Source organism: Spermophilus citellus, assembly GCF_964194105.1.
Source record: "Spermophilus citellus genome assembly, chromosome: 2".
Classification (NCBI taxonomy): Eukaryota; Metazoa; Chordata; class Mammalia; order Rodentia; family Sciuridae; genus Spermophilus; species Spermophilus citellus.
In genome coordinates this window covers 224167463-224193109 of record NC_138183.1, presented here as the reverse complement: position 1 = coordinate 224193109, position 25647 = coordinate 224167463, and the positions used below count along the sequence as shown (strand labels likewise).

The 25647-nt window shown below is 30.5% G+C and overlaps 1 protein-coding gene across 2 annotated transcripts in view; it reads right to left on the bottom strand.

The window, feature by feature from the left end:
• The window catches only part of ELP4 (elongator acetyltransferase complex subunit 4), a 249056-nt gene that overhangs the window by 118548 nt on the left and 104861 nt on the right, over positions 1–25647 (bottom strand). For both annotated transcript variants that reach the window (XM_081265001.1, XM_081265002.1), the window contains exons 6-9: positions 24327–24411; positions 19041–19229; positions 4058–4166; positions 914–1020 (exon numbers count right to left, since the gene is read on the bottom strand). In XM_081265001.1, coding sequence (XP_081121127.1) covers positions 914–1020; positions 4058–4166; positions 19041–19229; positions 24327–24411 — 490 coding nt within the window. The remainder of the gene's footprint in view (positions 1–913; positions 1021–4057; positions 4167–19040; positions 19230–24326; positions 24412–25647) is intronic.

Here is a 25647-nt window from a genome sequence, read left to right as displayed (position 1 = left end):
AAAGTGGTCACTTAAGGGTGAAGTCCCAAACACCAAAGCAGTGCCAAGCCACATTGACCATCATTTGGTGATGAAGTTAAAAATATGCTAATTTATTGGTGGCAATTCTCTCTTTTTATGGTTTCAAGCAGTTAAGACAAGTGGCCTGCTTAAGAGCTTTTCATTTGAAAAGAGATTAAACAAAATGGTTTGTCAAGGCTACTAGGCTGTTTTATGTCTTTGTTAAAAAAAAAATTGCACTATACTGATAACTATCACATCACCCAAAAGCCATCCCTCTCTGAACATTTACTTCGTTAATAAAAACATCAACTCTAATTGCTTAATAGTTCTATGTTCATTTGCTCTTTAGCAAGATTAAGTTGAAATAAATCTTTTGTGCTACTACTTTCTGTCATTATTGCTTGCATAAAGGTCACAAAAAAAGTTTTTAAGTGTTGTAGAAAATTTGCTTAAAGCCAGTAGTGTAAATTATACTTTGTTTAATTCAGCATGTAAAGTGAAAGGTAATTTCACTAACAGTAAAGAAAAATGCTTTTAGAATATAGATAAGAATTCTCTTTCTTATCCATACACAATGTGAGTAGTATTCACATTCCATACACAGTAGCACAGCTCATTAACATTTAATTAAATATGCCTTTGAAAGCCTTGGAAATATACATATCATATTTATCATGTAAGTTTGGAGCTTACTTTTAACAGACATGTAAAACAAAATCACTTTTGCTATACTCTAATGATACATCATTAAAATAAAATGATAGTAAACTATTTTGTTACATCAAAATAACTCAATATTTAACATGAAACATATCTTAGAAATTTTATTAAAGTGTAAAAATAATTTAAAAAAAGGAGGAGGATATCATTTACCTCAAGACTGTGAACTAAAATATAAAATTTCTCTTACCTCAATGGTGAATAGCTTCCTTTTTAATTTAAAAGCTAAGTCTTTGACATCTGATTCATCACAAATCAAGTTATTAAGCCGAGGAATTTGCCGAATATGAATCAAACCTTATAGAAAAGAAATTAAAAGAAAAAAAATTTAAAAACTGTCACCAGATGCATAAATTAAAGAGTCTTACAGCAGAATCCTGTAAATTTACACACAAGCATCCTCCCCTTTTAAAACTGGAGCTTACTACCAGGAGCAATGAAGCAAATGGTGTGATTATACTCAAGTAATCAAGCAGAATAAGATAAACAGAAATCCTTGTGCGAGGAAAACTAATTGCACTTTGGTACAGAAGTACAGATGTAAAGAGGGATCTTAATACTTGTCAAAACTACAGCCGGTTTGTGTGTGATTTTCTCTTGTATTTACAGTAAGCAAATATGGCTATCACCTTGCATGCTGCCCACGGCACCACTGAGTGATCTTTATTTTATTAAATGCACCAGTAAGCAGCCAGCAAAACAAGGCTTATGGGTTACTGATAACCAGTGAAGCACTAATAAAAAGTATTTCGTTTTGTACCTCATTAATGACTTGAACAAACCATTGAAGAAAACTACATTTCAGAACATACTCCAGGATCAAACATTAACCCCTATACTATCCCAAGACACTCATTTCTGTGGCATGTTAGACCTTTATGTGACTGTTATAAGCTTTGCAACAGTGCTAGGTAAATCGTGAGCTTTGGGTTCTTGTCAGTAGAAATACTTGCTAATTTTTTCTGACAAGGGTACTGGATGGCTTTTGTGCAGCCTAATGTAGTTTCTGACTAAACTAGGGGTCATTTCCCACAGATGAAGACATGGAAGATTCTTCAGTGCATCTTTCTGCCTGACTCAGTTCATATTTAAAAATCACCATCCCAAGGACAGTGATGCCTGAATTTGGGGGTGGCAGTGAGGCAAATTCCAGATTTAAACAAATAGATAAATATTATTTATTGAACCACTTCTCCAGTACAAGGTTTTATGTGTTTATTTCAATGAATTGTAATGTATTAGTTTCAGCTAGAAAGGGTAAACCTCCAGATGTTTAACCTCATAAACAACCCCTTCAGAAGTAACTGACTAAAATATCTTACTGAATTTTTCAAACTTAAAAACAATTTAAAAGATGTTATTAAGAAAATAGCCTTTAGCTACAAGTTAAAAATATACATAGCAATTTAGTAAAATACACTTATTAGAAATAAGCACACCATACTTTTCTATGCACATTTCTAATTTTAATTTACATGTGCTTGTTTAGCTATTAAAACAGGAAAACTTACAGAATGAATTATTTTATCATCAGATCTTTCTTATTAACAGAAATTTTATTAGTCATCAGAAATACTCATTTAAATACTTTGTGGGGAATAATGTATCAATTCAGAGATTTCAGCACAAAAAATACAGCCTTTCAATGAAATGTTTCAATCAAACTAATATTTTTTATTATAAAATACAATTTCAATAAATTCATAAGCTAATAATACTCATAAATCATAACAAATTAAAACTAGTCAAATCTTAATAAATTTCTTCCTATAATAGTGAAAATTATATATTAAATGCATCATAAATAAGTTTAATCTGGGCATATGCCATATGCATATAAATAAACAAGAGGCAAATTATCTTACAGTAGCTTTTGTTCACACATTACATTTTCCAGCTTTAAAAAATACCTGATTAGGGCTGGGATTGTGACTCAGTGGCAGAGTGCTTGCCTCACATGTAGGAGACACTGGGTTCGATCCTCAGCACCACAAAAAAATAAATAAATAAAATAAAGGTATTGTGTCCATCTACAACTAAATTTTTTTTAAAAAAATGCCTGATTATTAGTTTATGCTATTTTATTACACTTTAAAAGGGTGTATGCTGAGTCCTTAAAGCACTAGTCAATTATATAAACTATCTTATAATTTTTAATACATTTTTGGAGACTCTAGCATGTTGGTTTCAACAAAAAACTGCCACTATCTGACAAAATCAAAATTGTAGATTTTAAATAAACTAGTAAGTCCATATAGTAGAGGTTTCTATGGAAATACAGTAGTTCCACAATAATAATAGCAATACTTTATATATATTTAGAGTATATAAATAAGTAAAAATCTGTTATTCACTACATTTTATATTGATTTGAGACCCAAGACACACATAACTACTAAACTTTAATATTCAATGGTTCTGTATAAAAATCTTTATAAAAAAAATTCCTCAACTAACCAAATGACTAAAATATAGGGGCTGGGGCGTAGCTCAGTGGAAGAGAGAACACTTATCATGCACAAAGCCCTGGGTTTAATCCCTAGCTCCAAAAACAAAAAAATAAAACAAAAGTTTTTAAAATAGTTTGATGAATTCCCAACCTGTTCTCATACCAAAGTGATAATACAGCCGGGCATAGTGGTGCACGCCTGAAATCCCAGTGCCTTGGGAGGCTGAGGCAGGAGGATTGCAAGTTCAAATCCAGCCTTAGCAATTTAGCAAGGCCTTAAGTAACTCAGTGAGACCTGTCTTTAAATAAAATACAAAATAGGGCTGGGGATGTGGCTCAGTGGTTGAGTGTCCCTGAGTTCAAATCCCAGTACCACTCCCCACCAAAAAAACCCGAAGTGGTAATACAGTATTATCTTCTTACATACCACTAAGCTTTGTAAAGTATAACTGAGTTGTTACAGTTATTTGAATGCCTGGGACCAGAAGTGTTTCAGATTTTGGAGCATTTCAGATTTTGGACTTTTGGCTCAGGGATACTTCAGTTGTTAATTAGAATTAACATATTTATTTGGAACATGGCTAATTAGTATGAATGATATCATGGCAACTTTAAGCCACTGAAACAATGAAATGTTTATCTAAGAGATGCTTTAGACCTTGGGTTTGACTTCTTTCAAATAGTTTTCATAGTCTCTAGTTTTACTGTGGTTTGATGACAAGTTGCCATGGAGGACTTGCCAATAACAGAAAATATTTAGTAGCTATATTATAAAAGAAAATTCATGCTACTTTATAGTAGATATTCTGACTGAACAGGAGAATTCTTCCAGGTACTCTAGAAGCATCCAGGACATGCTCTTCTCATTAAAAAGGTGCTGCTTACCATGATAATCTTTATATAATGGGTTGGTTTCTCTCTCAGAACCAATAAAAGATTCCAGACCAACCACTGTATCTGACAAGTTTGTAACACGGGAAATAATTGCTTTATTCTGTAAAACAAAGAAATGAAACATTCATTTTATGCTTAAACATGTAAAACTTAAACAGTGCCACAATGCCAACTCAATGATAAATTGTTGTGGAGACAGAATGTCAACATAGAGAAATAAATTAAAAATTAAAACTACTTTAGGCTAAAAAGTGGACCAAAATATGCTCTTCATTGAAAACTCGTGACCCAGATAGGTATGCTATTCTAATTTGAAGAACTGAGAGTAAAACATAAAATGATAGAAAACATAAATTAAAAATTGTTTATTTGTTTTAAGGGCAGGGGTACTTTTATTCTCATATACTGTTATTTTTCAAATTATTCCATCCAGTGTCCTTTGGAAAATCTGGCAGACAACAGGATTCAGAAACAGTAGATAGCACAGTATAAAGTATTAAGGTAAGAGTCCCCTGTCGGCTGTCAGCTGGGATTAGGTCTCAGTCCTATATAACAGCTGAGGTTCTCTGTGACATATTAGAAATATGGAAGGGTCCAGCTAAGAGGCTGCAACATGGCTAGCTCTGGAGTCTTCTGTTTTCTCTTTCCAGATGCTGTCATTTGGCTCTGGGATAACAATAAAGGCAAAGAAAAGATGGTAGGTGACTAGCATTTAGACCTATAGCCTACTCATTCTTTCCCAATATGACTGTAGATGAAATACTGCTAAACCATACATCTTGAGAAATCTTGAATTTTACAAGATTAAAATAATACATTAATCTGTTTCTAAATATAGTACGGATCAGTCAGTAAGCAGTAAATAAATGTTCCTAAAATAACCAGAAATTCATGGCTATACAAATAAAGTCATCAAATACCCAGTAGGATTTTTAAAAACATTATTTTGTTTAATGGAAATCCAGTATTCCTTCTAGCTCTGTTGGTGTAATAGTTCAGAAAATTGTGATTATGTGCTATATCACCTTAGAAAAATATTTAGTATAAAAATCTATATCAAAACATTGCCGTATGTGAAATTCTGTAATTTTGAAATTCCTATTTTATAAATTGGTAATGTCAACCAGTTAGAAATGAGGTTTCAAGAAAAGAATGGGAAATGTAAAACAATCAAGAAAATTTATCAGTTTCATGCTATATCCTCTTTTGGAGAAAAGGTCAAATATAATAAAAGATTTTTATTTTCTGAAAACACAAATGACTACTGAGTTTACTGGTATTCCTGTTTCTTAACTCCCTTTAAAAGGATTGTATAAGAATGCAAAATAAAAGGAGGAAGGTCAATGCTACCTGACTTAGTATGAAATGCAGGGTAGTCTGTGTCACCAAACATTTTATTTGAATGATGACTAACTACACACCTAGAGCAGTATTTGAAACTCCTCGATAGGAAGAACGGGTGTTACATGAAGAAAGTTTTGGACCTTGAACCGGTGTTCTTAAAAAGGACCATTAAAAATAATTTTTCTTAATCATCTTTAATACTTTCAATCATGTGGGCACACGAAATAGAAAAACAAACATGACTTGGAAATGCTATTTTTTTCTAAGTCAATTTTTCATTCAATGGTGAGAAAATAATCCAGATTGATTCCTTACTTTCAGTTCTGTGCCACAGGGGATGGTCCTACTCCAGGAATAACAGGGGCTTCAGAGGCCATAAACATGTTCCTCTCAATATTTCTTTAGCCAAAGACCATTATATCAAACTCATCCAGGTTGGGTTTCAGCCAGTTATTCTTCACCCAAACAAAAATGTCTGCCAGACATTCCAACAGCTGGGAGACAGTTCACAATGAGTCAACTTGAAAATGATTCATTGTGCTGAGTACTGAACAATGTTGGGGTGGGGGTGGGGTGTGGCTGGGTTGGTAGTAAAGGGTGAGAACAAGTGGGAGATGAAGAAAAACCATGTGGTTTCCCCATCAAGAAGAATCTTGGATAATAACCAGCAGGATCTTATCATTTTATTTTTAGTATAAATTCAACTGTGAAGAGTACTCCTGTTATGGACCCTCAGATGATCAAGCACTTATAAAGGCTACTGACAATATTTCTTAATCAAAAAGGTCAGATTTACTTTTATCTATAAAGAAAAGACTAAATCTTTGTGTCTAAATATCTGAATCTAAAATAGTAAAAAACAATTTTTTTATAACTGTGCTAGATTTCAGTGATATCAACTAGGGCCTTGTCAACTATAATATGAATAATAGAAATTATACTTTATAAATATAAAGTATAATGGGATTGATATCCATCCTAGTAGTATATAAGCAAGGTACTGTGTATTTAAATGGCTAACCTGACATTTGTTTCTTTCTTTCATTTATGCCTAAAATTAATAAACTATTAACAGCTTGTAATATTTATCTGCTTTGTAAGTCTTTTTAAGAGAGTCTGTGGGTGATAAAACATCAACTGTACACTTTGAAGAAGAAAACAAATGAATTCCAATATGAAAGGCATGTACAACCTAGAGTTCAAAATGTCTCAGAAACTCATTCATGTTTTATTTATTATATTTCAGATTCATATCATAGTTATTAACTACAAACTAAATTCTATTTTAAAAGCCTTCATGTAGTTTTAGAACAAGATAAACTTTTAATCATGCTATTATAAAATAATTTACCCTTAACAGTAACTTTATTGCTTTTTGCATAGTTATTTTGCAATACAGTTTATACAATGTGGCCAGACAGATTAATTGTGAAAATTGTGCAGGAATCTGAAACACATTTATAGAATAAAAAGCAAAGGAAATTAAAAATTAAATAAATGTAACTATGACATTTAAGTTTACTGACTCAGATAATCTTAATTTTTATGATAAATTCACTCAAACTTCTAGTTATTTATAGGAACCCAAAAGATATCTGGGTATGTAAATGTACATTTTTTAAGTTAAAAAATATATTACAGATAACTTCTGTATGTCCAAGATTCATAAGGAATATGGTCTATTAATATAATCCTACCTTAAAACCATTCTTGTCAAAAGGTCTCAAATCATAATATAAACACTAAATGGGCCTCTAAATAAATAAAGAAAGGTAAATTTATGTAAATGAATCTAAAATTAACAACTTAAGAAAACCCTTAAAATCATAATAATTATAATTCAGTTTAGCAGGAATACATTGTGGATAACATTTTGCCAAAATATAACCAGTAGTGTTAAGAAAGCTTTAGCATAATGATTGGAGCAGAGGCCTTGGAAACTGGAACTTCTATCTTTTCACCCTAACAGCTTCTAAGTGTTTTTATGTTATTAGTAAAGAGGCAAACCCTCTCTGGTCTTAAGTATATACTTGGAAATGAAGAAGTAAAGGCATTTGTTCATTGATTAATCAAACATAAATCTGAACATAATTTTTCAATAACTTTGAAGTTTATAGCTTCTAATAAAGAACATTTGAGTAAGGACATTCAGAATTCACTACTATAAACAAAATAATGGTTATAGTACATGTGTGGCAAAATGACATCACCCAAGTATTTACAATGATATTGCCACCCTTCCTCCTTGCCCATCTGGATATGGGATGACTCAAAAATCCTTCTTATACTAGACAAATATCCCTTTGCTCCTGGTGAAAGTTGTCAGCTCTGGATAGTAGCCAAGACATGACTAGGAGGGAAGCCAGAAGAGAAGAGAGCCAGTGTCCAGGAGTTTTAAGAGTTTGTTGGCAATCTCAAAGAGCATTGTAATAAGTTACATAAAAGGCTCTTAAACTTTTCTCTTGCAGTGTAATTCCTTAATTAATTAAATTTAAAATATGTCAAATGTTGTTGTAAATAACATAGCAAATCAGATAGTCCGGTCTTTTACCATTTTTTAAAAAATTACGATTTCATTTTCAAAAATAACATTGAGATTTTATTTTGATTATTTCCTGTTTGCTATTATGGAATGTTAACAGTTTTATTTAGGGTACCCTAAATCCATTAAATGTATTTTAAGTTAAGGAAGATTAATTTAATGTTTCCTTTCGATTCAAAAGTTTGTAAAACTAAACTAAAAATATTGTTAAGAGATAAAAATTCCACTACTATCATATAAAACTCACACCATTTTCTAAAAAAGTTGTTGGCATTATCAAGGAACAATGAGAATATTTCAAACCCTGAATATTTTTTTATTTTCTTGGACTTAATAATCTTAACAATATAAAAGATATAATTTGTACCAATACAGATTACATTTCTGGGAAATATTTTTAAAAGAATATTAAAAAGCAATTAACCAATAATTGAATTATTAAGGGGCTTAAGAGGAATAAATCAATCAACAAAGCATTTATGCTATGCCTCAAATGAGAATAGATTCTTAGATTTCTTAATTTATACTATTTAAGAAAGAACAAACACAATGTGAAAGAAGAGTTTCCATTTGAGTATGGTACAAACATCAGATGTGGATGAAAGTAATATTAAGTTATAGTTAGACAGTTAAAGAAACATTTAAGTTACTTTATGTTTGACCTTAGTACATGATATGAGGTGTACGTGACAGAGATCCTCACAAGCAAGTATGGTACATCAAGAGCTCATTTTATGACATTTCCTTGTCATGAAATCCAAAAAATAAACTTGGATCAAAAGACAAACCTAAAGTACTTAATGAGGTATTTGTTTTTCCATGCTTATTAAGTTCTCTATTTTATTGAAACCAAGAATAAAATAATAAAATCATACTGTGTTAACTTTTCAAAAACTTGCTTCATCTTTCCCAGAGTTGTTGCCTTACTTCTGTGAATTAGATCTGTATTTTACTTAAAATATTTGATACTGGGTAAATAATTCTGTTCACGATTAATTTGAGCTTAATAAGGAATAAAATTTTATCAGATAAGATTATACTAATGCATATTTGTAATAAAAATTAATGAGAGTATTAGATTAAAACTTTCCAGATTTAATACTGAAATTTATTCAAACTCAGCTAATTTTAGATTATAGATAAACTTTTGTAAATTAAAACATTCTAAATACAACTCTCTGGTGGTAATCTCACATAATGATATTCATTCAGGGAAATCATAAAACAAACACTTTGGGTTTTTTCCTGCTAAAGCTTAAAACATATCCATGAGGAGCTAAGGGCAAATATACTTAACTTCAAAGGTTTAGTTGCTGAATATGTTGTAATTTATTAGGAATAAGCAATGGAGCCACATCTTTTTGTGTTTTCTTTCTATTTAAATACTTGGTAATTTAAATTTTGGTCTGAAAATATTGGTTCTTAACAACTGGGGTTTTTTTTTTTAAGAATACATGCCTTTATTTTTAGAAACATTAATATTGCATATTTCACAGAGTATCTATTTATATCAATTTGATTCTTTTTCAATAAATTATTCTATAAAACATTTAAAAACTTTACATATTCTGAAAACAGAAATGGGATGAGCAAAATAATATGATGAATAAGCTGAATAAAATAATGGCATAATATTCAAAATTTATTTTAGGCATTTTTACAAATTTACATAAGTTAGTTCACATTATAGAACCATTCACAGAGAAATTTGCTTGTATTTTATCCTTAAAATATTTTATGAGTAATCTCTAAATCAGAAATTTTTATTTTAATACTTTATACTTAAAATTCATAAAATAAAATTCAGATGTCCAAAGCTCACACACTGACTGGAAAAAAAATGCTAATATCCAAATATCAAACAGGGCATCCAGCTGATGTTTCTGATATGGTGGCAGGTTAAAGATACTAAAGTTTAAAATCAGCTTAGAATAATCCCATATTGAGTATAAAATGATAGCCTGTCATCAGGAACAGGCAGACAGAGCCAGGTCCAGATGGGAGACTGGCTGGGAAAAAGGCTGAGGCAGGTGGGAAAATGATGGGAACCTGACGGAAGACAGGACTACTCCCTCTGCTGGCAATGTCCTCACCTGCTTGAATTTTAACTAATGACTAGCTTTTCTTTAATTATTTAAGATATGACCAATAAATTATGTAAGGTGTCCCTCTTTCACTCTGCCGTTCTACACTTGCACATTTTCAAACTCATGGTATCATATTTTCATCACACTAATTTGTCAGATATATAAGGATCCAATGTTTCACCAGGAGGTCCAATTATTTATCTTGTAATTTTAATTACATCATAAGCATAAGCAAATGTAGCATTGCTTTTATAATATAAAGCCTTTTAAAATTAAGCATACCTTTGAATTATTCTTTGTTTTTATACACATATATATACATATGCATGAACACATAAATGTATATACTTTCTTGAAGAAAAAAATTCTTGGGTTATAGACTTCCTAATCTCTTTCTCAGGCTCCACATAATGCCCCATAATGAAATAATATAGAAATGAACCATATAAATCAACTATACAGGGAACAAGGAAACAGCATGTCACAGCAAAACAGCATAGATGTACAGCGCCAAACCTATCTGATAATCTAATGATCTGAGTTTACAGATATTATGTACTAATATGTAAGGAATTAAGAACTAATGTTTACACAAAAAATCTGTTAAATTTTACAGAAAAATTATTCGATATTTGATTTTCAATGTAAGTTAATAGCTGCAGCAAAAACATTTAGTAAAAATCTGTTCTAAGATTTTGGCCTACAACCAGAAGCTCCCAGAACAGGAGGGATCAGCTTTTTCACCCACTGTTCTCATCTGAATCCTGGCTTAAAAGCTATTCCAGCTCCCAGCTTTCCAGAAGGCTCCATCCCAGGAATCCTTGCCTGCCATTTGGTTTGCTGATTTTAATCTCTCAGGACTTTCTTACAGTGGCTCTACTATGCTGAACTGGCACTTGCTTCTAGAAGTGAGTTATTATTAAACCTGTAGGTCAATTGTGGCACTAACAACTCTTTGGAAGCTTTCAGCCACAGTGTACAATTTGCTAGTCTAATTAAATATTAATTCTAAGTGTTACATTTTGTGGCTAAGAGCTTTTATTTTCCATCATCAGCCTGGAAAAGAAAGAGGTTACAAGGCTAATTTAATCTCTCCCCTTGTCCTCTCAACATTAAAGATTAACTACATAGGGTGCGAAAACATTATTAAAGAAGGTAGTACTCTTTATATAGTAATAATAATGTAATTAATAGCAAAGGGCTAAACATAACATTAGGACATAATATTTGACCTGATACTTAAACAGCTTCAAATTATAATTAGTTACAAGCACATTTTGTCTCAACATTAAGAAAAATATCCTTTTTCTAAGATAGCAAGCTTTCTTTAAGAGAAGGTATGAATCCAAGCATGTAAATACAAATAATTCTAAACTTGCATTTTCTCACAAATACATTTCCGGTAGTTGTTAGGACCAAAGATAAAAGCCTTAGTAATTTTATTTGTAAAATAAATGTAAAATTAAGTAAAGTTTTTTTTCCTGTATACAAAAAGTGATGCAGAACACAGCTTATTATAAAAAAAGATGTAAAAATAATTTCTCCATTTTTCTTCTATCATGTTCACAGTGGAACAGAATATGTAGGTCCCTCCCTCTTTTGCTCTCAGAACAGTTGTGTCCATGCCTGGACACTGGGCATTATAAAGACCATGCAGTCAAGCAGCCAAAGATTCCATATGCCCAAACAGATGACTCAATCTCTGTTAGGAGACACTCCCTATTTATATTATGGATACATTTGAAAAGTTTGGCCCTAAAAAACCATGTAGCTAATAACCACTAGCATAAAGGAACTACATATAAATCACAATATGAACTAAAACGTAAGAAAGTTATTTTAGGGAAAACCATTTAAAAACCAAAATTATTATTGTTTAATAATAAGATTTCTGAATATGCTTTGGTTAGATTAAGTGCAATAAAAAGTTTCTAAAAGGTATTTTTCATTTTAAAGATGAACATGAATCTTACTGGAAATTTAATATATATCCTGATTTTATTTAATATGCATATTTACACTAAGACAAAATGACACATATACTGCTATTGCAGTATTGTATTCTGTGTAGACAGATAATTACAAAGTTTATTTTTGTAAAAAGTTTCAATAACTCTTGACCAAGAAAGTAAATTAAGTATATAGTATATATATAATGCATACAAGCCACAATTTGATATTAAAAATTAACCAGATGCCAGTATGTGCAGTCTGATACAGAAGAAAAGAATCTAGAGCTATAAGAATTTATAAATTCCAAGCCTATAATAGGAGGACTGAAACACAATTCTACTATTTTCTATTTTTAAAGAAAAAACAGATTGTTTAAAACTTATTAGACTATATAAAGATCCTGAAATTTAAAATGTGTTATAAAATTAAAGTTAGCTTAACGTGATTCAATTTTTAAAAATTATTTCTTTGCATATTTTAAATATGTCAATTTCCTACAATCAATTTCATGGTAGTTAAGAAGATCTAGAAACACTAAAGGCATATTCTTAGCTGAGAATATCTTGATCAGGGAAGAAATTAATGAAAAAAATCATACCTAGAATATCTGGCTTTATCCTTTAGTAACTAACAGCTTTGATTAACTGATTAAATCTATAATTTTCATTCTTAAATAATCTCCTTTATAAAGTATATTATAAATATAAAAAATACATTAAAATATGTCAGGAAGTGAGGTTACACATTCCTATAATGATGCCCTCCATTATTAACAATTATACAAAAATTACTTTCCAAAATTTTGTAGTTTTTCATAGTATCTGTTGTTTACTCACCAAATAATTGTTTTTAGTTCTTGCACATTGGGAAAAAAACCACAAGACTTTTGGAGTTCACATTTTATCATTCCATATTAGTGGTTACTTCTAAAGCCATCTACTGCTTGACTTTGAATTTAGCTGATAAAACCCTCAGAATGAACACAAAAGTTTATGGGTGTGAAAAGATCTGTTCTGAATTTCTTTACATGAGATCATACTGTATCATTTACTCCAGTGGATTCAAAGATCTAATATTTTAATATTATAGCAGATTATCTGGAAAAGCTATCAATTAAAATAACAATTTAACTTTATTCAAGTTTCAAGAGATATATAACAAGACCCTTTCTTCTTGTTTTTTGTCTGAAAATAAATTCTCTTTGGTATAAACTAATTAATGCTGTAATAGTTTCCTTAAATCAACCAGTTGAGGAAAAAAATCTACAGATCAATTTATTGTACAACACTGGCTATATGAGAAAAATCTGAACAAGGCTATTAATTGAGAGAGTTCCAATGATGCCAAGATAGGCTGCAGTCTTGTTTCAAATCTGAAATTGGTTCTAAATAAAAGAAGATTTAGTTTACCAACTAATACTATCTAATAAAATATGTTAAATGCTTGCAATACTTAGAATTATTCATAAATCAAACAATATTTCAGATTTTATATTAATATCAAAAAAGTTTTCATTCCTTTGTATTACAGTTAAGGAAAAGATTTTTAGGTTCTCATTTATATTTAAAAATTCTTTACAAGCATAGCTAATGAAGGTCTGAATAAAAATTAGCAATAATAAAAAATAAATTTTCTTTTGAAAGGAAAGATGTGAGAATAGCCTTTCCTATTTTAATTACAATTCTTAGTCTTTCAATATTTATTTCCTGATAGTTTCAGGAAATATTAATCAGTAAAAATAAAATCTTGTCACAGATTATGTAAAAAAAACACATCAGGGAAAATTTATTTTCCTTTCTCCTTGCTGATAAAATAAGACATAAAACTAAGTTTTTATTTCCCAAAAGAATAAATGTCATTGGTCAACATTTTCTACAGCTCACAACTGTCAGGCAATTGAAAATAAAACTAATTTAAAAGGCACAAAATGTTTGCATAATTTGGAGGTGGATGAAAAATTTCACTAGTAATAAGCTAGCTCTGATTTATAGATCAGAAAGAAACCAGTTTCAGATATTGCTAGATATGAAAATCAGTGTCCTTTTGTACCTACTTTAAAGTTACCACTTTTCAAAACCAAACCAAACCTCATTTAAAAGTTTCAAACAAGGAAGACATTTCTAATAGTAAACAGGGAAAAAGGCAGTAGAGTGTTCAATGTAGCTGAAATATAACAACCTTTAATACAAAAATTTATACTTTAAGTATTTAAAAGTTGAAATAATATAATTAAACTAATATGTAGGAAGAGTTTGAAGAGAGGGTTTTGGTTATTTTTCTTAGATGCACCTTTCCTTTTTTAATTTTTTCAATCCACGACAACCTTCACTTGACAACAGAGTTTGAACAGTTGAGTTGTGAGAATGTGAGCAGCTGCTGTTATTATAACTAAAGGTCTGTCTATGGCTTGAGTCTGAGAGACCACATGTTCGGCTGTCCTCTCATCTTGCCATCCTCACCAATTAACTATTAACATGGAGGGCTGTACACATGCTCTTGGGGGCTCTTTAACAGGCTTCTTGGCGAGTGGCACAACTACACAGCAGGGATCTGGGAACTGAGTAATGCTGGAATATAGGGACGCCACCCGTAGTTTTGCTCCTTCTAATGACACTTTACTCCACAGTTCAGCATGTAACAAAGTCTGTTTTTAACTTAGCCATTTTCACATTCATTTTAGTACAATGTCTTTGGGCAGACACTAAAACTATATTCTAATAAGAGATTATATGAGAATAATGTTACTTCACAGGGAAAATTGTTCAAGACTATATATACATGATTTAAGTCAGTCATAGGATATTTGCCAAATAATTTTAGTGTTTTCTTAACAAATGTTTGGAGTTTTTATACATGTGCTTCAAAGTATGCTTGTCATTTTACTCTGTGTTATTATGGAAAAAATCTTTAACTCAAAGGAAATAAAAAAAATTCAAGCTTAATTGTGAGGCCAAACAAAATATTTCAAATGCAAAGTTAAAAATCTTGCTTGTTAATTCTACTTGCAAGTCTTATTATGACAATAAGTTAAAATCAGTTTTGAGTCTACGTCATTATTTTCCCTATTTTAACTTTTCCCCCTCTTTGCAATTTCCCTAACTATGTGTTCCTTGCCTACAATGAAATTAAACATGGGAAGCATGCCAAAAGTACAATAAAGGGTAACTAATCATTACTGTACAAGTCTGACAGAATGCTAATAACTAAAATAAGAACACTGATTGGTTGGTTTAGCACTCTAAGAGATGAAGATACTTTATGTATTTTTAATCTAGTGTTACTTTATTTATAGATGCTTAATTATATGACAAAATTTCCAAGGATATCAAACTACATTTCTAATTCCTGCCAGAAACTATTTTACTATCAACATCCAAGTCCAAGCATCCAAATACCTACATATATTATTTTCCATCCTTTTACATTACTAAAAAAGCCCCATGGGAATAGGAACTTTGTCATATTCAATACTACATTCCCATGGGTGCCTAGAATAGTGCTTGCTATCTTCATTGAATAAACGACTAAGCTAAATTACCTTTAGTCATTTCAATCACAATTGAAACTTCAATTTAGTCTCTAGAGATGGCAATGGTAATAGTGGAAAGAACATTTACATATGATGTTAAGAGTTTTGTTACAACATGGCGATAATACTAACATCTGGATGGATATTTAACTTTATCTATGCTTTGAAGTCTGTCTCAGGTCTAATCTATGAGAAGCGTCCAGTGTTTCTCATAAAGAGAATTATGAAACTAAAGATTTCTATTTTTTTTTATATTGGGGATTGAACCCTTGGCTTTGTGAATGCTGATCACATGAGCTATAACCCCAGTCCCTTGGTTGCATTGACAGACTTTACATCTTATCATTGTAGACTGATCTCTGTTCAAATTCTCAGTTTTGGAGGTCTGTTTAAATAATATATAGTGAAGATAACATAAACTGAATGCCTACAATGTGCCAGCAGTGTCTCAGTTCCTGATATTGCTAATCTTTTGACTTTTATATTTTGCCTAAATTTTACAGAGGAAGAAGTTGAGGCTGAAAAAAAGTTAACATTTGACTAAGATCAAATAACTTATAAAGGCTCTCTGCCTCCAAAAGTACTGGTTCTTCCTATCAATGAATACTACTTTATACCTAGTATTTTTCTTAATTTTAGTACCTCTACTGAATAAGCAGCATAACATGCTAGTTAAAAGTTCAGTAACTAGGGGCAGGAAGAAAATGCTTAGGTCTAAATTCTGTCCTTTACTAGCTGTGTGAGCCTGGGTAAAGATAATGAGAATACTAACTACCTATAAGTTTGATATGTCTTTGATTAGATTTCTAATCATACTGCTTCCAGTTCTTATTCTTTTCTTAGACTGTTTTCCTTGCTAGTCTTTTAAAAGTTATAAAGAGCTTTATTCCCTACTTATATGATGACTGATTTTCTCCTAAATATTTAGATATAGAAACAAATACATGGTTAGAGACTCATATTTAAAGAGGAAGAGACTAAGTGATTGATCATGATACTAGAGATTGAATGCAGGTATTCATGCATGCTAGGAAAGCACACTACCCCTCATCTACATTACAGCCCATTTTTAAGTTTTTATTTTGAGACAGGATTTTACTATGCTGCCCAGACAACCTTGAGTTTGGGATCCTCCTGCCTCAGACTCTTGATTAGCTGGAATTATAGGTGTCTGCAACCACTACACCAGCTATCAAGTGATATTAGGGTCAGGAGACTACATGATAGCTTTGCAAAATTATGCAGGGAAAATAGAATGAAAAATGTGAAAATATTAGAAGGTTGTACAGGTTATTTTTGTTGTTGTTGTTATTTAAAGGCACTTTCTGTTTTGGAGAACATGTCTTAATTCTTGGTCACCATATATTAACATTAAACTTATCACCAAAATCTAACCTTAGGTTATGTTACTTCCATCTCGAAGTAGTCTCTTTATTGGTACATTGAAAAGCAAAAATTAAAAAAATATTGCTTCTAGCTACACAAGGATTTAAATATAGCTGTAAAATATCAAAATTATTATCTTTTTTATGTTTAGACATTCAGTTTACCTTATTATAAAATCATTACTTGATCTGTGATGAAGATGGGCTGATTTGACATCACCTGATAGAATCACTGTTTCCCTTAAGCAATGGCAAAGAAATCATTGTCATAGACATTCTTAATTGGACAGGAACCTCTTCTCTAAGTAATAATTACCAAAGAAATAGTTTTTTAAAAGTGTTTCCTCTTCCTTTTCTCTCTCCCTCCCAGGAGTTTCTTTGTAATAAGTTTGAAAAGTTATATATATACATATATTCATTTCATAATCATTTATATATTCATTTCAGAATCATTTTTCTTTGCAATTGTGTAAAAGGAAACATATACTCATTTTTTGTCTTCTCTTGCCTGGAATGGAATAAATTTTCAGCTTAATCTTTCACATAATCTAATTTGCCAAAGATTTTACAATGATAGTTTTCTTGTTAAAAATGCTGAATAATAGCAATGTAGAACAATAACTTTTCTTCCTAATGGAATGCTACATCATCAAAGATAGTTAATAATTCAAGACAATAGGATGTAATGTGACAGAGGGGAGAGAAATTTAAGTTTTAGAATTAAGAAGATTTGAGTTTGAATACCATCTTTCAATGCATAACAGACATGTGATACTGGAGAATCAATTAACCTCAGTTTATTCTTCTTTGTAGTTGACACCACAGCTATCTCTGAAAATTGTTGTGATGATTTGAGATGGTATGTGATTTATTTGTGAAGATGTTGGGGTGTGGAGTCAGGGAAAGACATTGGCAGCGTCACTTAACAACTAGATGACCTGGGGAGAACAGAGGTTAAAAACTACCTATAGGGTACACAGAACATAGGTTTATGGTAAAGATTCAAGGACATAATGCTTGTGAAGTGCTTGGCCTGTATACTCATAGTAATAGCACAATTGGTAGTAGTAGGAATATAGCAGAATTTTCACCAGTATCTGATGAATTTGTTTCAGGTTTAATTTATTATCAAAATCGAGAAGCTTGTTATGTCTAACCAAATTATTAGTAAAGTATTAACTTCATAATACATAAAGTATTAACTTTATGTTCCTTTTTTAACAAGGAACATAATGAAAGTATGGGTATAATGTCTAATAGAATTAGAAAAAGAAATTTCACACACACACACACAACACACACACACACACACGCACACACATTAGTTTTAAGATCATAGTAACAATGTAAGTTCAGGATATTCTGTACAAAGTCCATAAAGGATAACACTGAGTTAGTTATCCTCTCATGACTATTAGAAATAAATTCTACTGTCCAAGGAATCAAAAGTAACTCTTTATGTCAAATTTTTCAGTTATAATATTAAAATGTTCTGTATGACTAAATGTTATATTATTATCAGAAAGTCATATGAAGAAAAGTATAAACATCTGACCCTGCCTTAACAAAACCACAGTGTAGTAGATATTTGGGATTATATAAAATGACATATTTGAGGCAAACAGAAGTTTAGTAAATAGTACTACTAATAAAAAAATAACGAGTACATGTGAAGTACATTAACATAAAAGTAGAATTAACTAAGGAAACCAAAAAGTGTTTGAGAACATGAACAAAAATTGTGTAAAAAATTCAAACCGGAATACATTGATCCATTAGTATAAGATCAAACTATGAAACATTTAGAAGAAAACATAAAAAAAGATCTTGCAGAGGACCAAGATTGGTAAGATTAAGCAGGTGTGAAAGAAACCATAACTGGTAAGTTAAACCTCATTAAGACTTTAAACTTTTATCATAGCCATTGCAAACTGTAGCTAAAATGTATCAGGAATTATATAACTTGATAATGAGGTGATTACTCAACTAAAAATGGACAAAAAACTTGACAAAAAAAGCTATTCAGGTGGCAAAAAAGCACACAACATTATTCCTAGTCAAGGAAATGGAAATTAAGACCACAACATCATACCATTTCTCCACTAGTTAGGGAGGATAATTTTAAAAGTCTTACCTGGATAAGATGTGTTGGCATTGTGATGATACAGGCTGACAGAGAGGTTCTTAGAAGACCTCGGAGAACATAGAGGAACTTGGTAAGGCTGTGACTGTTGTTACAGTTTTCCGTACAGCAAACGTCATCTCCCCATAAAGGTGAACCAAGATTCTGAATTCCTATTCTTAAAATGTTTTTCTGTTTTTTCTAAAAGAAATGGGAGGGAAGTAAACACATAAAGTTTTGTTAATTGATAGGATACTTCTTTTATTAGCCAGTTCTTATTTTTATTTATAACACCAGGAACACAATGTCAACAAATATGTTAAAAATTCAAGCTGTATTAGTAATAAGGTAATATAAAGGAAATCTTCTAGATTACAAGAGTATATATACAAAAAGAAAAACAGAACTAAAGCAGGCATGATTGTGTAACTGTAGTTCTAGCTACTCAGGAGGGTGAGACAAGGGGAATGTTTGTATCCAGAAGTTTGAGGACAGCCTGGCAACATAGAAAAACTCTTGTCTCTAAATAAGTAAACAAACAAACAAACAAACAAACAATAGAACTGATTTTAATCATTTTTGGAAAATTTAAAGAGTATGACATACTTAAGCTTTAAATTGTGTCTAAATTTTATCAGTGATTATGCTAAGAATTATGTGGGAGGCAGTTAATATTTAAGAGATCACAGGAAACAAAGAGAAAAATCTAAAATTGAATGCTTGCAAACTTGTCCTTAGTATTTAGAAAATTTGAAAATTCTATAAATATTTCAATAAATTATAAATTGCTCAATATTTCTCATTTAACTTTACTGCCTGATCTTTTTTTGAAAAATGTTTAAGATGTTAAGATGTGAAACACTTTGGTTTTATATTTTACACTTGTCTCTAGGTTTTCCTCCTGAGACTGTTTGTATAATAATAAAAATTCAACATTTTTCATAAAATTTTAAAGTTGAACTTTTAGAATTTGAGCCTACTGACATTAATGTCACAATAATAGTGATTGATATTTCTTGGGGAAAGAATATTTCAAAATCATTAAAGAAAACCCAGGATGATTGTCAGTAAGTGTTTGCCAATAAATGTGTTTAATAATAAATTTTACTGTTTGTGTTATTTTAACTGAACAAATGTTTTGTAAGTGCTTTCCCTAGAAATCTAACAAAATTTCTGGGCAAAAGAAAGAGGTGTTAACAAAACTTGGCACATGCAAATATTTGGAAAATCATTATTATAATTCTAATGGGAAACATAATATGGTCCTTCTTAAATCTATGATTTGGAATATGTGCCACTTTAAATATAATTTATGATGAAACAGGATCCTAAAATTTATTACAAGTTGTTGTTATAAAAACAACTAATAAAATTTTTAACCAATTAGTTATTGTCCAACATAGCTTATCTATTTCTCTGATATTACAGATGAAAATTGAATTTGTGAGCTCTTTTTTCAAGTAGAATTTATTGACAAAGAAAAGTAAGGAAAATGAATGAAACACTGAAATGTTACAAGGAAAATCCAAGGGAACAATAGGTGAAATGAATAACACTGGGACTGTTTGATCTGGATGAAACAAAGTAGATTCCAGTCAACACATACAGTTCTCTCTCAGTATCCATGGGTGATTGGTTCTAGGGCCCCCTGTGGATACTCAAATCTGTGGATGCTCAAATCCTATATATAAAATGATGCAGTATTTGCTTAACTTACGTACACACATCCTCTTGAATACTTGAAATTATCTCTAGGTTAATTATAATATCTAATACAATGCAAAGATTAAGAAACTAAAACTGTTTAAGAAACTAAAACCAGCGATACTTTAACTTATGGTCACCATTACCTAGTATTGTTGTCTCAAAATGCACTGGTTATGCTATATTATTTGGGACTAAGGGAAAAAAAAGTCTATGCATGTTCAGTATTGATGATTTCTTTTTTTCATATAATTTTAATCTATAGTAGATTGCATCTGAAGATACGTAACACAGGGTCAACTGTATAGTGTTTTAAAATTTAGTTTTCTCATATTTAAGATTCATAGAATAGACTAAAACATTGTCCTATGATGCCATAAAATTCTTCAAATATATGAAAGGATGCAATGGCCTGGATAGATTATAACAATGAGATTTCAGAAAAAGGAGTTTCCTAAGAATTTTAGGTAAAAAACTTCATGACACCAAGGACCTGAACTAAATTGATGCTATCAAAGCAGTTAGCCTAATTTTCTTTTTTGGATTGTGTTAAAGTTATGACAGATAACCATCTAAGACATCCTATGTTATAATCTCAATGGTCCATAAAAATTGTTCTTTTTTAAAATTTCTGTACTACTTAAATAAAGTGAAAAAATATACAAGGCATATGTTAGAAATATAAATGTACATCTGTGAAATATAATGGGGCATTATTTTTCTCATTTTCTTATTACTTAGAATATCAAAATTAAGTTAAATAGCAAAAATTAAGGCTGATTTTGTTATTTCTAAGCTTATCTAATGATAACAAGCTTAAGTTAGACTCCTAACAGGAAGAGCCATCTAGAAAAAGGGAATAAGAACCTTACCCCCCCACCCCACCAAATCCAGATGTTAGAGTGAAACATGAAATAAAGGGGAGCAGCATCATATTGTTTCCCTGTCAGTGTTTAATAAACTAAAACTGGCGATACTTTAACCTATGGTCACCATTACCTATTATTGTTGTCTCAAAAAGCACTTGTTATAAGTTTGTAACAAAAAACTCTGTTGGGTATAGAATCAGGAGCTACAGAAGACTTTGACAGACATACTGACGTATGCATACAGAAGGAATGAAATTCTAAGCCAAAGAATGAATGAGTGATAAGATATTTAAGTCAGTAGGTATACAGCACATCAGAACACAATTGAGCATAATATTTGAATACAAGAATACAGTTTTATTTTTAAAAGTATGATGGTAATTGCAAAAACAAAGGTCAAATACAAATCCCCTGTGTCATTTGGAATATCTCCTTTGTTGTGCCATATAATAATGGGTAACTGTGTGGTACGGTTAGATTTAATATCAAGAAACTTTTGCTGATCACTAAATTTATTCGTAAGGAAATATCTAACATATTTAATGTACTATTGTAAGCAAAATCAATGTTCAAATTTCATTTTCATTATATTTCTTAGATACTTGAAAAAATCACAACTTAAATAAAATTATAACAGCAATTTGTGTTTTCACTCCAAATATCTTTAGCAATTTGCTGTACTACTTATCTTACCAAGGTTAATTGTGAGGTAGCTTATAATAATTCCATCTCCAGAGTGTATTTCTCTCTGTTGTCTCCAACTAGCTCAGTTTATTTGAAAATGTACTAACAGAGAAAATAAGACTTAAATTTCCTTCTAAAAAAGTCAGAACATGATTTTGGCTCAGAAATAATATTTTTTTGAAGTATTGCTTGATAGATAAATAATGTCTTTTGAATTCATCTAAAGTTTGTGAAACAGATGTATAAACTAGGTAACTCAACAAACAATATAATCTATAATATGGAAATTTATTAACTACATTTTAGTTCTAATAAAATTGGAAGTGAATTTTGATAACAAAATATTGGTATATGTTAATTTAAAATTTTTAAGCATTATTGGTATTCATCATAGAAATGTCCAACTTAAACCTATTCAATCTTGGGCTGGGGTTGTGGCTCAGATGTAGAGTGCTTGCTTAGCATGGGTGAGGCACTGGTTAAATCCTCAGCACCACATAAAAATAAAATAAAGATATTGTGTCCACCTACAACTAAAAAATGTATACTTAAAAAAAACCCTGTTCAATCTTTATGAAAGTTAATAGAACTATAGTTCAGAGAACCACACGAGTTCCAGTTTGTTTATTAATTTCATAAAAAATTTATTGTTTCTTGAAAATGGCATTTTTTAAATACCCAAATATATAATTAAGAAAACAAAAATTTCATTCCATTCCAAGACTAGCTTGTTTGTTAAGGAGTCTTAGGAAGTATCTCTATATGTATGTACGCATGTACATAATTCCTTTTGCAATTTATTGCCTTTACTTTTTTATATTCCAGAAAATTTCTTGCTCTCTGATGTATCATCATCCTGTAAGAGCAGCAGCTCTGCACACTGTACCATAGGAACTGTTATGACATGCCTGTTTCCATAGTTACCACAGCAAGTGGGGAGAGGTGTCTGTCAGGGACCAATTTACCTCTCCAGACGAGCACTGGCACCAAAGGGAAGACATGGTACTCATAAATCTTAGCAAGAACCAAAAATGGAGCAACAAGGATCAAAATAAAATTGTATTAAATACTAAAGATATCACAAAAACTGACATGTGAGAAAGCACCTACAAATAAATTTCTGTACTTCCCCAAATATACATAACTGTTTTTAGCCTACTATTATATCAGCAATCAAAACAAAATTTAAAAATATTATTATTTTTGGCCATAGATAAATTGTTAAATACAGCCATAAAGTTTTACAAGACATTGTAAAATCTATGAATTAGTAGCCAATGTAGCTGAGCATGCCAAAATAAGATTTTTAGCTTTTCTGTTTTCTTCAATAAAAACAATGGTGCTTTGGAAATACTTTTGCTAAAATAATGTAAATGTAATAACATAAATCTTTTAGTTGCAGATGCAATTAAAATCACTGAGAAGAAATTTTGAAAGGCATGATATCTTGAAATAAAAATTTCCTCATTCTGTTTAAGTTTAACTAACCAGAACATCTTTATTAGTGGAAATTTGGAGAATTTTTAAAAATCGGAGCTACAAAGAATAGTTAAGCTATAAAATATTTTAATACAGCAGTAAAAATGTATCTTTTATTCAATGAGACAACTCAAAGTGCAATATAAGAAGAAATAAAATCTTGAGATAATTCTTACATATAGGGTAATTCAAAATTAAGGCCTGAATGACAGAAACATGAAAAATTTAGATAGAAAAGTACAGATCCTGTAGATTTTAAAGTAATTTTCAAATGTAGCTAATTATTATTAACCCCAGAAGCTATAAACAGATATTTGAAAATAATTAGTGTTGACAATGTGTGTGTATATCTTATTTGCATCCACTGAGAATTTAGCTAAAACTCTAAATACACATTAACAGCCAAACTAAGGCTGTCTGTCTCTGCTTATTTACATTCTTTGTGCTTGAAAACAGATTGTTTGCTGTTGTTTCTTTTCTAAGACCTTCTAGGTGCAAACCTGAAGATTTTGAAAAAAACATTAGATACATGAATATAAAAGGTTTTGAAAGTATTCAATACCTGGGGATTGGATCCATCAAATCCTTCCTCATAAATGGTGTTCTGGATGAACTGAAGCAGCTTTGTGTAGCCATGAATCAAAGAACTGTTGGTAAGAAGCAGCTCAAATACATAAATGGGCTTTTTAATAGGAACTAAAAAAAATCAACACTAAAACATTCAGTAAATAATTAAAATATTTATATTCATTAGATAACTTAAAAATAAATAAAATGTGTCAAATTAGTATTAAATAATCCTAAAATATAAATCAATACATAATATTAAGTTGCTCAGTGTTTCTGACATCATGGGAAGATAAAAATCTGTGGAGACTGAGATGACTTAATTATGTCAGGCTTAGTTACCTCCAAGAAAATTAATGATTTAATGAAGCAACCTAAAAGATGAAGCCACTATAGCTTTTCAGGAGTAATCATACATAATTAACACATAGATAATGAACTGCTATGCCAAGTACACCTGAATCAATGTTCTGATCACCTGAGCTCATATTCCATCAAAGTTTTAATTTTCTTAGAATAAACTGCTGAAATAATAGTAATTTAAAAACTTGATATTTTAAAACCACATAAAGACAAGTATAATTTCTTCTAAATTTATTGTTTATACACTTTCTTTGTTAAAAGAAGACAAAATTGTGTAAATTTAAGAACATAAATTATTTCCCCCATGAAAATTGCATTAATATTACCATTTAAAAATATTTTACAAATACTATAAAATATCTCAAAGAAAATTTAGTACGCATGAAAAAAATCTGCTTCACACTAACTGAAGATAAGGTTCTGTCTAATGGACAACCTATGTGTTCTGGCTAAACATCAAATGTCATGACAATAAGAATGTGCTTGGAACATAGCTATTCATAGACTCTGGTATGCATAGTACTATAAAAACTGTGCATAACCTTAAAAACACAAAATTGTTTGCTTTACTGAAATCCTATATATATCAATCACATAAGCAGAAAAAAATGCCCTAAAGAAAGAATGAAATATAATTTGAAGTATGCATTCATTCAACAGTAAAGAATATTAAAAGTTAGGATATATACCAGACTGCTTAGTGTGAAAAGTGTGTAAATAAGTTATTGATCAGCCGCAGCTAACTTAAAGGTATCTATCTTAAGAAACAAAAAAGAAAACCAAGTGAACAGAATTCTCTTCTGTGTAAAACAAATATGGCTTCAAATAATGAGGGATTTGATATTACAGTTATTTCTCCATTTTCAGTGAAAATACAGTAGAACACATGAACACATTTTTTGACTTTCATGAGTGAAGAAATATTTCTATAAATAATATTCTGCAAGGGCAAT